The 17,174-nt window shown below is 41.7% G+C and overlaps 1 protein-coding gene and 1 pseudogene across 2 annotated transcripts; both read right to left on the reverse strand.

Annotated features, from left to right (window-relative positions):
* Positions 1-7,038: 7,038 nt before the first annotated feature.
* Positions 7,039-16,458, reverse strand: KCTD21 (potassium channel tetramerization domain containing 21). 2 transcript variants are annotated; one of them, XM_087721008.1, is made up of 3 exons: positions 16,280-16,458; positions 13,555-13,641; positions 7,039-8,846 (listed from the first exon to the last, which is right to left on the reverse strand). In XM_087721008.1, the coding sequence occupies exon 3, from the start codon at positions 8,825-8,827 to the stop codon at positions 8,045-8,047; it is 783 nt and encodes a 260-aa protein (XP_087577134.1). In that variant the 5' UTR covers positions 8,828-8,846; positions 13,555-13,641; positions 16,280-16,458; the 3' UTR covers positions 7,039-8,044. The 2 variants fall into 2 exon arrangements, with proteins under 2 accessions (XP_087577134.1, XP_087577136.1); XM_087721010.1 differs by lacking the exon at positions 16,280-16,458 and adding an exon at positions 16,195-16,276.
* LOC148044277 (uncharacterized) overlaps positions 13,896-17,174 on the reverse strand; it is a 3,847-nt pseudogene continuing 568 nt past the window's right edge.

Raw genomic sequence — 17,174 nt, forward strand, 5'->3', positions numbered from 1 at the left:
CGCAGCGACAGAAGGGCGCTTTAAAACAGCGCGGCGGCAGAAAGCCAATTTAAATTAAGGTAAGGGTTAAGATTAGGTTTAGGGTTAAGTATAGGGTTAGGGTTAGGTTAGGGTTAGGTTTGGGTTAGGGTTAGGGTTAGGGTTAGGGTTAGGTTAGGGTTAGGTTTGGGTTAGGGTTAGGGTTAGGTTTAGGGTTAGGTTGGGGTTAGGTTTAGGGTTAGGTTTAGGTTAGGGTTAGATTAAGGGTTAGGTTTAGGGTTAGGTTAAGGATTAGGTTTAGGGTTAGGTTAAGGATTAGGTTTAGGGTTAGGTTTGGGTTAGGTTTAGGGTTAGGTTAAGGATTAGGTTTAGGGTTAGGTTTGGGTTAGGTTTAGGGTTAGGTTTAGGGTTAGGTTTAGGGTTAGGTTTAGGGTTAGGTTTGGGTTAGGTTTAGGGTTAGGTTTAGGGTTAGGTTAAGGATTAGGTTTAGGGTTAGGTTTAGGGTTAGGTTTAGGGTTAGGTTAAGGATTAGGTTTAGGGTTAGGTTTGGGTTAGGTTAGGGTTAGGTTTGGGTTAGGGTTAGGGTTAGGGTTAGGGTTAGGTTAGGGTTAGGTTTAGGGTTAGGTTAAGGGTTAGGTTAGGGTTAGGTTAGGTTTGGGTTAGGTTAAGGGTTAGGTTGGGGTTAGGTTAAGGGTTAGGTTTAGGGTGCTGAGTGCTTCGGAAGGCGCGGATTTGCCCTCCGCGGTTATGTCATCGCGGTAGGGTCGCCTTTTTCCTTAGCGCTTCGGACGGCGTGGATTTGCCCTCCGCACTTATGTCAGCGCGGATAAGGGCTTCGCGGTTTTGTGGGTGAACCCAACTGACTCATATTTATGATGGTTGCAGAATCCCAGAGCACGTATTCCCCCGACCTTCTGATTAGTAAAATCAATGGGGAAGCCAGATTCACTTAACAACCTTAACAACTGCATTGATGGTGGCAGGAAAGGTCATAAAATGGGGCAAAACTCACTTAGTATCTGCCTCGCTTAACATCAGGAAATTGGAGTTCCACTGTGGTCGTAACCTGAGGATTACCTGCAAGAATTAACTCATCTCTCTTAGTAGCTAAGCCCTGGGAATTTCAGGGCTATTGGTAAAATCTGGAAGTAAGATTTTCCCCATTTCTGGGAAAATCAGGTACTTCCACAACACTGGGAAATTCCACAGATGTCCTCACCCGGCGCCAAGCTCAACCTGAAGGCCTCTTTATCCTTTACCTTGTTGAAAACCTGCAACATATTTAAGTCCTGGAAAATCACCACTTACAATATGGAAATTCTACAGCCCTAAGGAAATTTCCACTTACGATATGGAAATTCTACAGCCCTAAGGAAATTTCCACTTACGATATGGAAATTCTACAGCCCTAAGGAAATTTTCCAAGAGTAATAACAATTCTGGAAGAACCTGTTTATTGAAGCAGTAAAGGCATCAGGCTAGGAACAGGGAGGCAGGGAGTTCTAGTTAGGCATGAAAACTGGCTGGGTGACTTTGAGTTCTAGTCTCGTCTTACGTAGTCACAAACGTGACCCGTCAAAACCGCGTTCCACAAAAGCGCGGTCGACGAAATCGCGTATGTGACGTCATCACAACGCGACGAAAAAGATCGAAAAATTGAAATAAAAATTAAATTACAGCAAGCCGATTCACATAAAGGTAAGGGTTAGGTTAAGGGTTAGGGTTAGGTTTAGAGCGTTAGCGTTACATTTAGCGTTAGGTTAAGGGTTAGCGTTAGGTTTTTCGTTAGGTTAAGGGTTAGGTTTAGGGTTAGGTTTGGGGGGGTTAGGGTAAGGTTTTCGCTTTATTTTTACATTTTTCGATCTTTTTCGTCGCGCTGTGATGATGTCACATACGCGCTTTCGTCGACCGCGGTTTTGTCGTCCGCGGTTTTGTGGTGGAACCAGTCATAAAAGCCGGTGGGATAGCTTTGAACCAATCACCAGGAGGTGGCGAGTTTTAGTTCTGCCTTAGATACCAAGGCAGCCAGGTGACCTTAGGCCAGTCACTAACACTCAGCCCCAGGAAGGAAGCAATAACAAACCATGCCAAGAAAACTGCAAGCTTTTGAAGTAGTGACCACAGGGGTCAAATCTCACTTGAAGGCTGAAAAATCAAGATAAATTCCAAAATCCAACTTTAATGAATTTATATGCCGCCCAATCCCGAAGGACTCCGGGCGCCTTACATAAAAACAACTCTAAAAAGAATACCAAAAAAAATTAAAATAGAAAGGAAAAGCAGGTTAAAAAACACACCATACACTCAATCTTAGTGGGGCTGGACCTCATTCATGAGGTCAACAGCCCCAGGCCTGCCGGAATAGCCAGGTCTTAGTAGACTTTCGGAAGGCCGAGAGAGAGTGGGGAGGGTCCGGATCTCTGGGGGTAGATCATTCCATAGGGCTGGGGCAGCTACAGAGAAGGCCCTACCCCGAGGAGCTGCCAGGCGACATTGTCTAGTCGACGGCACCTGGAGAAGGCCCATCCTGTGTGATCTTATCGGACGCTGGGAGGTATGTGGCAGAAGACGGTCTCGTAGATATCCGGGTCCTAAGCCATGTAGGGCTTTAAAGGTGATAACCAGATCAAAATAAAGAAAAGCGTGGTCTGGATTCTTCCCAACTAAGTAGCAGTTGATTACAATTGAGAGAATAAATATATGAATAAATGAGAGTTCTTAGAACTGGATTGTAACATCTGCTTGAGATCGTGACAATATACACAAGGGAAATGCAAAACCGGACGAATGTAGGAACATCGCTGGCCCCAGCATCCCCGAGGATGAAGAAATAAAAAGATACTGCAGCTTTAGGTGGCAAATAATTTAGTTTTGCTGCCATTGGTCATGCGGTATTTCATTCGGTAATCCACTGGCAGGCATAAATAAATACAGGCATAACCTATCAAAGATAGCTGTTGTGGCCTGTTGGCAGCTGACTCAGAGGATGATGATGAGATGTGGGAGTCAGGGTCAGCATCAAGGCAACCTGAGAACTCGTAGGAGGAAGAAGGAATGGAGGTGGCAGAGAGAGAGAGAGAGAGAGAGAGACAGACAGACAGAAAGAGAGACAGAGACAGAGAGAGAAAAAGAGAAAAAGAGAGAGAGAGACAGAGAGACAGAGAAAGGGAGAGACAGAGAGAGAGACAGAGACAGAGAGAGAAAAAGAGAGACAGAGACAGAGACAGACAGAGACAGACAGAGAGACAGACAGAGAGACAGAGAAAGGGAGAGACAGAGAGAGAGAGACAGAGAAAGAGAGAGACAGAGAGAGAGAGACAGAGAAAGGGAGAGACAGAGAGAGAGACAGAGAGACAGAGAGAGACAGAGAAAGGGAGAGACAGAGAGAGACAGAGAGACAGAGAAAGGGAGAGACAGAGAGACAGAGAGAGAGACACAGAGAGAGAGAGAGACAGAGAAAGGAAGAGACAGAGAGAGAGACAGAGAGAGAGATAGACAGAGACAGAGAGACAGAGAGAGAGAGAGAGACAGAGAGAGACAGAGACAGAGAGAGACAGAGAAAGGGAGAGACAGAGAGACAGAGAGAGAGACAGAGAGACAGAGACAGACAGACAGACAGACAGAGACACACAGAGACAGAGAGACAGAGAGAGAGAAAGAGAGAGACAGAGAGAGAAAGAGAGAGACAGAGAGAGACAGAGAGAGACAGAGACAGAGCCTATGCTGTCCATCAGCCCTCAGATGGAGAGTCAACAGCCCCCAGGTCTGGAGGTGGCTGAGGAAGAGGAGGAACAGCCGGGTCCAGTGCCTGACGCTCAGATGCACAGAAAGCAGAGGAGAGGAGAACAGTGGAAATCTATGGGCCGGTCCTCAGGTCGGAAGAACCACCGCTGCTAACGAAGCCCCACACTAGCTCTGGGGATAAAAGGCAGGGGGCGGAGATGAATAGGTGCAGAAGACAACTATTCATCTTCCAGCTGGCTGGACTTTTAGCCTGGGGTGAGAAACTTTTTGCCTGGGCTGACGGCGTTCCTAATAAAGGAATTTTCGAGTTCATTCCGGAAGGTTTGTCGTGTTTGAGGAGCTGGGTCAGAACAATAGCATGGTGGTGTCGCCATAGTGGAAAGCAGCCATTTCATTAAGTAGAAACAAATATTTCAGAATCCGGCCTTCTGAACTCCTTACCTCTGCAGGTAGCCTAAGTTGAAGATGTGCGGACTTCCACTCCCAAAATCCCCCTGCCAGCCACGTTCAATGAAAATCACCATCATCTTCACAGTTTGCGGGGATATTTCCCCAATAGCTGCCAAAACTGAAGAACACAATACAATACAATACAATAGCAGAGTTGGAAGGGACCTTGGAGGTCTTCTAGTCCAGTGTTTTTCAACCTTGGCAACTTGAAGATGTCCGGACTTCAACTCCCAGAATTCCCCAGCCAGCATTCGCTGGCTGGGGAATTCTGGGAGTTGAAGTCCGGACATCTTCAAGTTGCCAAGGTTGAAAAACACTGTTCTAGTCCAACCCCCTGCCTAGGCAGGAAACCCTATACCGTTTCAGACAAATGGCTATCCAACATCTTCACAAAAGAGACCTCATGTGGGAAGCTACCTGCTGAGGTATGAAGAGAGGTTGTGTTGATGGACAACATTTTGGCCTTCAATCTACTCTGGCCTTATATCTTAGTTCTGTGATGGCAAATCTATGGCACGCAGTGCCCCTTTTCTGTGGGCATGTGCACCGTCGCCAGCTGCTCTTCTGGTTTCCAGTGCCAGCTGGTCTTCGTGGCCACCGGACTGCCGGGAAATGGTCTGAGAACAGCTCGAAAAATGGCCAAAAATGACTAAAAAACAGGCCGTTTTTCGGGCCTGTTTTTGGCCTGAAAACTGGCTCAAAAACCGGCCTGAAAATGGCCCCCAAACCAGTCAGAAATGCCCAAAAAACAGGCATCTGCATGCCAGCCAGCTGTTTTTTCCGTTTTCACGCCCATTCTTGTGTGGGCACTTGGTGCCGAAAAGATTCGCCATCACTGCTTTAAAGTTTCTGCTTTAGGCGATAAGCAGCCATTTGTCTCCAAAATCAGGCAGATAATTAAAAAAATATGTCGCTCTGTGTTTATACATAGTCCTCAATTTACCACAACTGAGCCCAAAATTTCCGATGTTAAGCGAGACAGATGTTAAGTAAGTTTTGCCCCATTTTACGAACTTTCTTGCCACCGTTGTTAAGTGAGGCACTGCAGTTAAGTTAGCGACATGGTTGTTAAGTGAATCTGGCCTCCCCTTTGACTTGGCTTGTCAGACGGTCGCAAAAGGGGACCCCGGGATACGACAACCGTCATAGAGGTGAGTCAGCTGTCAAGCGACTGAATGTAAATCACATGACACTGGCGATGAGGCAACGGTCGTAAGTGTGAAAAATGGCCCCAAGTCATTTTTTTCAGCGCCGTTGTAACTTTGAATGGTCACTAAATGAAGCAAGTCGAGAAGTACCTGTGCTCTATAAATGAGAAGGAATCAACACCGATGTCCTGCTCAGTTAAAGTCATTTTTATTTTTTTTTAAATGTGGTTTTTAATCTCCGAAAGAGTCTCTTAAGTTAAGGCTGTTTCCGTCTCCCTTTCCAATAGCAGTAGACTTATATACCGCTTCATAGGGCTTTCAGGCCTCTCTAAGCGGTTTACAGAGAGTCAGCATATTGCCCCCAACAATCTGGGTCCTCATTTTACCCACCTCGGAAGGATGGAAGGCTGAGTCAACCCTGAGCCGGTGGGATTTGAACCGCTGAACTGCTGATCTAGCAGTAGCCTGCAGTGCTGCATTTAACCACTGCGCCACCTTGGCTGGGGAAACTGAGGCAACAAACTTAAAGTAAGGCTGTTGTCATGAGAGAAATGAAATTTTTTCAATGTCTCTGGGTAAAGTTTACACTTAAAACAATGTAAAAGCATTGCTATACAGGTAGTCCTCAACTTACGACCACAATGGGGTTCAAAAATGTTGCTAAGCGAGACAGCCCCATTTTACGACGACTTCTTGCCACTTTTGTTAACCGAATCGCTGCAGTTGTTAAGTGAGTCACACGGTTGTTAAGTGAATCTGGCTTCCTTATTCACTTTGCTTGTCAGAAGGTCGCAAAAAGGGACCCCATAACCCCAGGGACATAAATACACGCCAGCCGCCATGCTTTCCAAATTTTGATCACATGATCATGTGAATGCTGCGCGGGTCACGTTAAAAGGGTCATAAGTCATACTTTTCAGTGCCGTTTTAACTTTGAACGGTTGCTAAATGAATTGTTGTAAGTCAGGGACTGTACTGTATGTATGTACTTATGTATATGTGTGTGTGTGTGTGTGTGTGTGTGTGTGTGTGTATATATACATAGATAGATAGTTATTGTATAGAAATACAAGAGACTGTGTGTGTGTGTGTGTGTGTGTATGTGTATTGAATAGAAATACAAGACACTATACATACAGTATGTATATATATTGTGTGTGTGTGTGTGTGTGTGTGTGTGTGTGTATAGTCACAGCCCCTGGTATGCCCAAATATGGGAGGAAGTTCACTGCTTCCATTCTCTGTCCATCGGCTCATCATAAGAGACCATCCAGACAGAAACCCAATATTTTTACTGTTGCCTTTTGTTACATTTGTGTTGTATTTGTGCTGATAAATAAATAAAGGGAGACTAGTATAGATCTATTTATATCTTTCTCCCTGGCTCAGCTGATAAGGAGAGGAAATCTGTGGCTTAATGGTTAACCCATCTGCCTAAGATGCAATACATCACAGGTTCCAATCCCAGTAAGGGTATGGCTAGCTGATGAGAGCTAAATAGCTTGAAATAGATCTATACTAGTCTCCCTTTATTTATTTATCAGCACAAATACAACACACACACACACACACACACACACACACATGTCTCTTTCTTACACACACACACACACACACACACACACACACACACACACATGTCTCTTTCTTCCCCAGTGTACGAATGGACAGTTTCATTCCAGCTTTAGACAAAACTTATAATCAGAAATACAATCAATTACTTCCACTTCTTTACTTGGTGTCTGCAACCCTGTTTTTTTCACACGGACATGACAAGAGGTGACATTTGGACAGAGTAAGCTCACCGTTTCCAATCAAGAGCACAGTCTTATTTTGAAAGCAAAACAGGCTGTTCCAATCTTATCAGAAGAATTTCAAGTGGTCTCCAGCACCACCTATCATTGGAGATTTTAAAAAAAATACCCTAGTGTGAAATGGCCATTGTGCTTAACTCTGTTTCTTCACTTCAATAGCAATAGCACTTACATACCCCTTCACAGTGCTTTTAGAGCCCTCTCTAAGAGGTTTACAGAGTCAGCCTATTGCCACCAACAATCTGGGTCCTCATTTTCCCGACCTCGGAAGGATGAAAGGCTGAGTCAACCTTCAGCCGGTCAGGACTGAACTCCTTCCTTCCTTCCTTCCTTCCTTCCTTCCTTCCTTCCTTCCTTCCTTCCTTCCTTCCTTCCGTTCTTCCTTCCTTCCTTCCTTCCTTCCTTCCTTCCTTCCTTCCTTCCTTCCTTCCTTCCTTCCTTCCTTCCTTCCTTCCTTAACGCTGAAAGTGCACGGAACACTGTTCCCTTCCCACCAAAGGTGGTTCCTATTTTTCTACTTGCATCTTTTACATGCTTTCGAACTGCTAGGCTGGCAGAAGCTGGGACAAGTCACGGGACCTCACTCCACTAGGTGGCGCTAGGGATTCGAACCGCCAAACTACCGACCTTTCTGATCGACAAGCTCAGCGTCTTAGCCACTGAGCCGCCCTCTACGGAGCAAGACCCCCTACGTAATTCCCACATAAAAACCCATCGCGTTCCCGTCTCTAGTTTTAGCAAATCTGGGTTAGTCTTTTTAGTAAAAACACAAAAAACAAAAACTAGGCCTTCTCCAGTTAGAACCAAGGTTTGGATTAGACCATGGTTTGCCAAGTCAGCTCCAGGCTGTAAGGTTGTGACGCGACGCGACGTCGCATGGTTTTCTGGAAAACCGTCTCTTGTGTCTGTCTATTTGTAGCGAATCAGCCGAATAATCTTATTATTCATGAAATCTGTTGTGTGCGGGTGAGTGGCGTCCACGCAAAACCCATCACTCATGGCAATTTTTAGGACTTCCTCCACAAAGACTTGGAAGCTGTTAATTTGTTTCTTGGTGGGCAGGACCCACAACCTCTTCAAGTTCTGCCGTGTGTATTCCTCTTCGGGTAGACCTTCCACGCTGGCCACCCAATCCAAAGTGACGTGGTAGGGGTCTTCTAAATAAGTAGAGATGGAGGCCAGGTTGCCGTTGAAAGAGTAGTAGAGTTTGGAGCCCAGGAGTTTGAGGAACAGACTGGACGTGCTGAAGATGTGGGCGCTGAAGACTTCCATGTTGGAAGAGGACAAGCTGTAGATCTGAGGAGCTTCCCGGACGGTGAAATGAACCGTTTGGGTCCTCTGATCCAAGGTGATGTTGAGCATGGCATTCTTCTCGGCTTTCGAGAGCTCCACTTCCTTCTCCAGTAGAGCCTCGATGAGTGGCTGGACCTGGTAAAAGTCTGCTTCTCGCCGAAGCAGGCCCATTTCTTGGAAGTCCTCGGGGAGGTCCAGGTGAGAAGTTCTCAAGAAGTTGAGGATGTAGCGGAAAACTTTGCCGTCTCGGTCAATGAAGCAGTGGCCGTGGTTGTCTCTTTTGGTGGGCATCTTCCCGCTGAACATGGCGCCCAGCATTGAGTCTGGGAAGCTGGTCAAAGTGGAGAGGGAGGTCGTGTATAATTTCCCGCCAACGTTCAGCGTTATGGGTTCCGACATGGCTGGAAATGGAACAGATCTGGGAGAAGGAAAGGAAAGGAAAGGGAGAGGAGAAAGGAAAGGAAGAAAGGGAAGAGGGAGAAAGAAAGAACAAAAGAGAAAGAAGGGAAAAGAAAGAAAGGAAAGAAAGAAAGGAAAGAAAGAAGGAGAGAGGGAGGGAAGGAATGAAAGTAAGCAAGCAAGAAAAAGAAAGAAGGAAGGAAGAAGAAAGGAAAGAAAGGAAGGAAGGAGAGAGGGAGGGAGGAAGAAGGGAAAGGAAAGGGAAGGCAAGCGAGAGAAAGAAAGGAAAAGAAAGAAAGGAAAAGAAAGAAAAGAAAGAAAGAAATAGAGAGGGAGGGAAGGAATGTAAGTAAGCAAGCAAGAAAAAGAAAGAAAGAAGGAAGGAAGGAAGGAAAGAAATAAAGGAAAAAAAGGAAAGAGAGAGGGAGGGAGAGGGGAAAGGAAAGGAAAAAAGGCAAGCGAGAGAAAGAAAGAACAAAAGAGAAAGGAAAAGAAAGAAAGGAAAGAAAGAAAGAAAGGAGAGAGTGAGGGAAGGAAGGAAAGTAAGCAAGCAAGAAAAAGAGAAAAAGAAAGAAAGAAGGGAAGGAAGGAAGGAAGGAGAGAAAAAAGAAAGAAGAAGAAAAGAAAGAAAAGACCAAATTATATTAATTCAATTTTTTTGAAGAAAGAGAAAAACCCTAAATGCATTCTAGGTAGTGCTTGACTTAAGACAACATTGGCACTGGAATTTCTGTTGTTAAGCAGGCTGGTTGTTAATTGAGTCACGCCCAATTTGGACATGCCCCACAAGGACACATTCAAAATTCAGGGGCGTGGCAACATTCCAGAGACACAAAAGGGCTATTTGGGGACCCACCCAGGTGGCTCAAAGTCAACACTTGCTTAACAACCCTGTTCCTAACTTAACAATGGCAATGATTCACTTAACAACTGTGGCAAGGAAGGTGGTAAATTGGGACCAAACACACTTAACAACAGACTTGGCTAGCAATAGAAATTCTTATTATAACTCGTGGACTCTTGCAATTAAATATGTTTAAATTTGCCACTTTGCAAATTCAACACAGTTGTGCTGATGCTCAAGACTCTTATACAGGTAGGTCCTCAACTTACGATTAAGCACAAAGTTTATGTTGCTAAGCGAGAAATTTGTGAAGTGAGTCTTCCCCCAATTTACGACTTTTCTCACCACATTTGTTAAGTGAATCACTGCAGTTCTTGCATTAGAAACACGGCTGTTAAGTAAATCTCGTTTCCCCCCCTTGACTTGGCTTGGTTGCAAAAGGGGATCACATAACCCCGGGGACACGGCAACCGTCATAAATGTGAATCAGTTGTCAAGCACCTGAAATTTGAATCACCTGACCACGGTGGATGCTGCAACGGTCGTACGTGTGAGAAAGGGTCATAAGTCAGGGTGTTTTTTAGTGCCGTTGTAACTTTGAATGGCCACTAAGTGAACTGTTGTAAGTCGAGGACTACCTGTAGTTATATATTAATCTGATCATTAAAACCTGCCAGAGATGCCGTCACAAGCCACACAACCTTTGTAGTGATTTCCTATGCCACAAATTGAGGCTTTGTGTGGATTTTTTTTCCTGCAACTGTCCCTGTTGTGCAATTTCTCCTAGTTATCTTACAGCTGGCGACAAGCCATGTGTGTTTACGACAGCAGTTCAAAATATTCTTCTTTTACAGATGCTTTTAATTGAATTTTGGCTGCTGCTATTTTTGCCATCCTGCTTTTAAGAGTCTGCAGATCGATAGAATCCTATTCTGTACCCTTGAACTGGAATATATATATATTATTTTATTTCCCTAAAAGGGATAAATATCCCTTTATTTATTTATCAGCACAAATAAAAATTATATATATATATATATATATATATATATATATATATATATATATATATATATATATATATATATATATACACACACACACACACACATATATATATATATATAAAAGATTTTTACAACCCCTGGTAAGCCCCAATTATGGGAGGAAGCTAACTGCTTCCAACATCTGTCAATCGGCTCGTCATAAGAGTCCATCACGACAGAAACCCAATATTTTTACTGTTGCCTTTGTTATATTTGTGTTTTTTTTAAAAAATTTGTGCTGATAAATAAATAAAGGGAGACTAGTATAGATCTATTTCAAGCTATTTAGCTCTCATCAGCTAGCCACACCCTTACTGGGATTTTAACCTGGTTCAAATCCCAGTAAGGGTGTGGCTAGCTGATGAGAGCTAAATAGCTTGAAATAGATCTATACTAGTCCCCCTTTATTTATTTATCAGCACAAATTAAAACACACACACACACACACACACACACATATATATATATGCCACAAACTGAGGCTAATATATATATATATATGTATGTATGTATGTATGTATGTATGTATGTATGTATGTATGTATTTTACAACCCCTGGTAACCCCCATATATATATGTTTTTGTGTGTGTGTGTGTGTGTATGTATATGTGTATACATATATATATCCTTTATTTATTTATCCTTTATTTATTTATCCTTTATTTATTTATCAGCACAAATAAAAAAACATATATATATATATATATATATATATATATATATATATATATATATATATATATATACACACATACATACATACATACATACATACATTATTTATCAGCACAAATAATATATATATATATATATATATATATATATATATATATATATATATATATATATATATATATATATATATATATATATATATATATATATATATATATATATATATATATCGAGCAATTTCAGCCAAACTTGGTACACAGATAACCTACTCTCTGGAAAAAAAAATACTGTGGCAGTAAAACACCCCTCGGGGTGTGTGTTCTGTTAAGAATCAGCCTGTTGTGCCTTAAAATGGCTTCTACTGTACTGTCGTAAAATGGATTCTACTGTACAGAGCAGTGGCGTTGCCGTGGTAACGGCTTCACAGTCCTCCACAAGGGGGCTCCCTCTGGTAAGGGGGAAAATCCAACATTAGAATTTATGTTTGGACCGGATATATCCCCCCCTATAAATAAATACCCGGGCAACGCCGAGTTATCGGCTAGTTCATAATAAAAAATGGTTTAATAATATTACGGTATGTGGAAATAGATGTAATCTAGAGGGACCCACTGCTCCTCTCAGCCGATTGAGCCAGGAAGCCTGGGTGTTTGTGTTTGTAGAAGCTTTGAATGTCAATCCTGCAATAGGCTGCAGCTGCAGGATTTCTTAATTAACTGTATTTCTAGTTCCTGCAATATAATTAAGTGGCCTATTAATAGCCGTGTCCTTGAATCACCTCTGAGCTAAGCTTATCGATTCAATGCTGCTTGGAGAGAAGCTATTCTGATTATATTGTTCTGTTCTGTTCTGCTCTATTCTAATTATACTATTCTATTCAAATTATTCTTATTCTATTCAAATTATTCTTATTCTATTCAGATTATTCTATTCTAATTATATTGTTCTGTTCTGTTCTATTCTATCCTAATTATTCTATTCTATCCTAATTGTTCTATTCTATCCTAATTATTCTATTCTATCCTAATTATTCTATTCTATTCTAATCATAGTATTCTATTCTGTATTCTATTCTAATTATATTGTTCTGTTCTGTTTTATTCTATCCTAATTATTCTATTCTATTCTAATTATACTATTCTATTCTATATTCTATTCTATTGTTTTGTTCTGTTCTATCCTAATTATTCTATTCTATTCTACTCATACTATTCTATTCTGTATCTATTCTAATTATACTATTCAAATTATTCTATTCTATTCTAATTATACTATTCTATTCTATTTTATATTCTATTCTAATTATATTGTTCTGTTCTGTTTTAGTCTATCCTAATTATTCTATTCTAATTATACTATTCTATTCTATTCTGTACTCTATTCTAATCATACTATTCTATTCTATTCAAATTATTCTATTCTATTCAAATTATTCTATATTCTATTCTATTCTCATTATATTGTTCTGTTCTATTCTATCCTAATTATTCTATTCTAATCATACTATTCTATTTTATTCTTATTCTATTCTAATTATACTATTCTATTCAAATTATTCTATTCTAATTATACTATTCTATTCTATTCAAATTATTCTATTCTAATTATATTGTTCTGTTTTATTCTATTCTAATTATTCTATTCTATTCTAATTATACTATTCTATTCTGTATTCTATTCTAATTATACTATTCTATTCTATTCTGATTATTCTATTCTATTCTGATTATTCTATTCTATATTCTATTCTAATTGTATTGTTCCATTCTGTTCTATCCTAATTATTCTATTCTATTCTAATTGTATTATTCTATTCTATTCTGCATTCTATTCTAATTGTATTAGAATAGAATACAGTGGCCCTCCTAGGCTTCGTTTTTGCTGGCAGAGGCACAGCAGGCCAATCCGCTGTTTCCAGGGTGGCCTCACCAGCCCCATCTAAGCACCCGGCGGGCTGGATGCGCCCCCCGGGCCTTGAGTTTGACACCCCAGCTCTAGGGCAAAAAGGATGGGGTTGCTTCAGGTCTGCTTATGTTTCGAGGCGCACCGTAACCTTAAATTCAAATTAAATTCATATTGAATTTTAATTTGAAGTCCCACCATAATGAACCTGCGCAGCTCTTCAAGGGCTTTATTGCACGAAGCCTCGCACGAGTCTTACCAAGCGTTCTTCTTTCAAAGGATCAGAGTTTCTATAAAAATTGTCCCCAACTGCTTAAACTGGGCCATCGTCTGGATTTCCAAGGACCTGCGGAAATGGGAGAAAACAGGATTATTATACCGAAGGCGAGCTGGAAAATTGGGAATTATATGACATTTTTTGAGCATCAGGTAAGGTGAGGCTAGCTGTTTCCTCCCAACTTTTGTTCCTAATGGGGAATACCTTCCAAAGTTCTGGACTTCAACTCCCAGAATTCCTTGGGCATTGCAGAGGATTCTGGAAGTTGAAACCCATCCATCCATCCAAGTTTTCCAGTTAAGCAAACATGACCTTACACTGGTTTTTCTCAACTTTAGTCACCTTAAGCTCTGTGGACTGTGACTCTCAGAATTCCTTGGGCATTGCAGAAGATCCCGGATGTTGAAGTCCACCCATCCGGGTTTTCCAGTTAAGCAAACAATCACTTTAGACTTTAGACTAGTGTTTCCCAACTTTAGCAACCTTAAGCTGTGTGGACTTCAACTCCCAGAATTCCACAGGGCTTAAAATTGCCAAGGTTGAGAAAATCCTTCCTTAGGCAAATATTTGCCCATAAAAAGAAAGAAAAAGGAAGATCAGGAATTGAACCAGAATTATCTGCACAGTGCAGCTAAAGTGGATGGGGACCACATCACATTTGGGGGTGCAATTAGATAGATAGATAGATAGATAGATAGATAGATAGATAGATAGATAGATCGGTAGGTAGGTAGGTAGGTAGGTAGGTAGGTAGGTAGGTAGGTAGGTAGATAGATAGATAGATAGATAGATAGATAGATAGATAGATAGATAGATAGGAGAGATGATAGACAGATACATGATGATTGATAGATAGATAGATAGACAGACAGACAGACAAACACACACACACACACGATATATAGAAAGGTAGGTAGGTCAATAGATAGACAGACATACAGAGACACATGATAGGTAGGTAAGAGATAGATAGATAGATAGATAGATAGATAGATAGATAGATAGATAGATAGATAGACAGATAGATAGATATACAGACAGACAGACAGACACGCACACAAATACGATAGATAGGTAGGTAGATAGATGGTAGATAGATAGATAGATAGATAGATAGATAGATAGATAGATAGATAGATAGATAGATAGATAGATAGATAGATAGATAGAAAGACACATGATATATAGATAGACACAAGATAGATAGATAGATAGATAGATAGATAGATAGATAGATAGACAGACAGACAGATACATGATAGAGTTATAGACAGACAGATAGACAATGATAGACAGACAGACAGACACATGATAGATATAGGTAGATACAAGATAGATAGATATATACCCTGTTTCCTTGAAAATAAGACCTCCCTGGATAATAAGCCCAATTGGGCTTTTGAGCGCATGTACTAAAATAATCCCTCCCCCGAAAATATTGCAACACAGCAGTAGCCATGAGGTGACTATGCTCGCTGCCTCCTGCACCTCAAAAATAATAAGACCTCCCCCAAAATAAGGCCAAGCGCTTATTTTGGGGGTCAAAAGAAAATAAGACCCTGTCTTATTTTCGGGGAAACACGGTACATACATACATACATAATAGAGATAAAATAACTTGTCACTTTGTACAATATCTCTCTCATTACTCTCTGTCTTCTCTATTTCAATCTTATCTGACTAGTCTCATTATCTATCATCTATCTATCTATCTATCTATCTATCTATCTATCTATCTATCTATCTATCTATCTATCTATCTATCTATCTATCTATCTATCTATCTATCTTTGCCTTGAAAGTGGATGAAATACATTTTGTGCGTTTCTTCCACAATCATTACATATACTTCATTCAAACTGAATTGAAACGCACGAAATGTATCTGTAACCAACCCACACGCTTTCCACAAGATGTAACGAAAGAAGGTTCTTTTTTTTGTGTGTGTTTTTGTTTAATTAAAACAATAAAACCTTTTTTTTAAAAAGAAAGTGGATGAAATGACAGTAGGTCCTTGCCATGGAAGTTACTTAACATTCCTTTCATTTCTCCAAATAATCTGCACACACCCCCCACCCCCCCAGGAAGCAAGCAAGGGAAGGGGAGAAAGCATGCTGCAATTAAGGGCAATGGGCAGGGCAGGAGTGGATGATGGGCACTGTTACCCCACGGATTTGGCTGGATCTGTTTTTTTTTAATCTTTATCTTAATTCTTTTATTCTTTATTGCAGTGTTTCTCAACCTTGGCCACTTGAAGATGTCCGGACTTCAACTCCCAGAATTCCCCAGCAGTGGTTAGGACAGTGTTTCTCAACCTTGTCAACTTGAAGATGTCCGGACTTCAACTCCCAGAGTTCCCCAGCCAGCATTCGCTGGCTGGGGAATTCTGGAAGTTGAAGTCCGGACATCTTCAAGTTGCCAAGGTTGGGAAACACTGCTTTATTGGTCAAGTGGGATTGGACACACAAGGAATTTGTCTTTGGTGCATGTAGCCTTGCTTCCTTTGAGTGTTTTTGTTTCTGCCTTGTATCCCCCCCCCCAAAAAATAAACTTTGATGGCAGTAAAACTCCCAGGAAAAAGGGAGGGGAGCCCCCCCGGAAAACCATCCTGCCCGGGCCCACCTGGTGCTGAGCCAGCCTCCCATTCATTGGAGGTCCTGGAGCCTCCGCCTTCTCCCCCCTCCACCGGCTCCGGGGCAACGCCTACCTTTTCTCCCCCGTCCGTCAATCCGCCGTCACTCCGGCGCAGGGAAGGGAAGAGAGACCGCCGTGGGAAAAGGTGAAGCCGGTGGGGGAGCCCGCTTTGGAAAGAAGAGCCGGAGGAGGAGGGGAGAAGGGGGAGGAGGAGGAGGAGGAGAGAAGAGCCGGCCGAGCGCAAGGCTTCTTGGGAAATGGAGTTCTCCGGCACTTCTCCGGTCAGCCCACTCTAGGGGGACTCTGGGGAAGCGGGGGGGGGGAGAGCGAGAGAGCGAGAGAGCGATCAGCTGGAGGAGGGAATTGGCATACGGGAAAGGGGGGGAGAGGGAGAGAGGGAGGGAAGGAATAGATATTGAGTGGAGAGAAAGATAGATGGTTAAATTGATGATAGATTTTGAGAGGGAAAGAGAGAGTGTGTAGATAGATAGATAAAAAAGAACACTGCCTAGTCACTTTTTGTGAGATGCACTGCTAAGTAAATAAGAGTGAGAGAGAATAGGTAGGTAGGTAGGTAGGTAGGTAGATGATAGATAGATAGATAGATAGATAGATAGATAGATAGATAGATAGATAGATAGATAGATAGATAGATAGATAGATACTGAGTGGAGAGAAAGATGGATGGGTAAATTGATGATAGATTTTGAGAGGGAAAGAGAGAGTGTGTAGATAGATAGATAAAAAGTACACTGCCTAGTCACTTTTTGTGAGATGCACTGCTAAGTAAATAAGAGTGAGAGAGAATAGGTAGGTAGGTAGGTAGGTAGGTAGATGATAGATAGATAGATAGATAGATAGATAGATAGATAGATAGATAGATAGATAGATACTGAGGGGAGAGAAAGATGGATGGGTAAATTGATGGAAAGATAGATTTTAAGAGGGAAAAAGTCGAGAGAAAGAGA

Source organism: Thamnophis sirtalis, unplaced genomic scaffold, assembly GCF_051295495.1.
Source record: "Thamnophis sirtalis isolate CommonGarterSnake01/CBP01778 unplaced genomic scaffold, rThaSir2_p1.2 scaffold_8, whole genome shotgun sequence".
In the NCBI taxonomy this organism is placed as follows: Eukaryota; Metazoa; Chordata; class Lepidosauria; order Squamata; family Natricidae; genus Thamnophis; species Thamnophis sirtalis.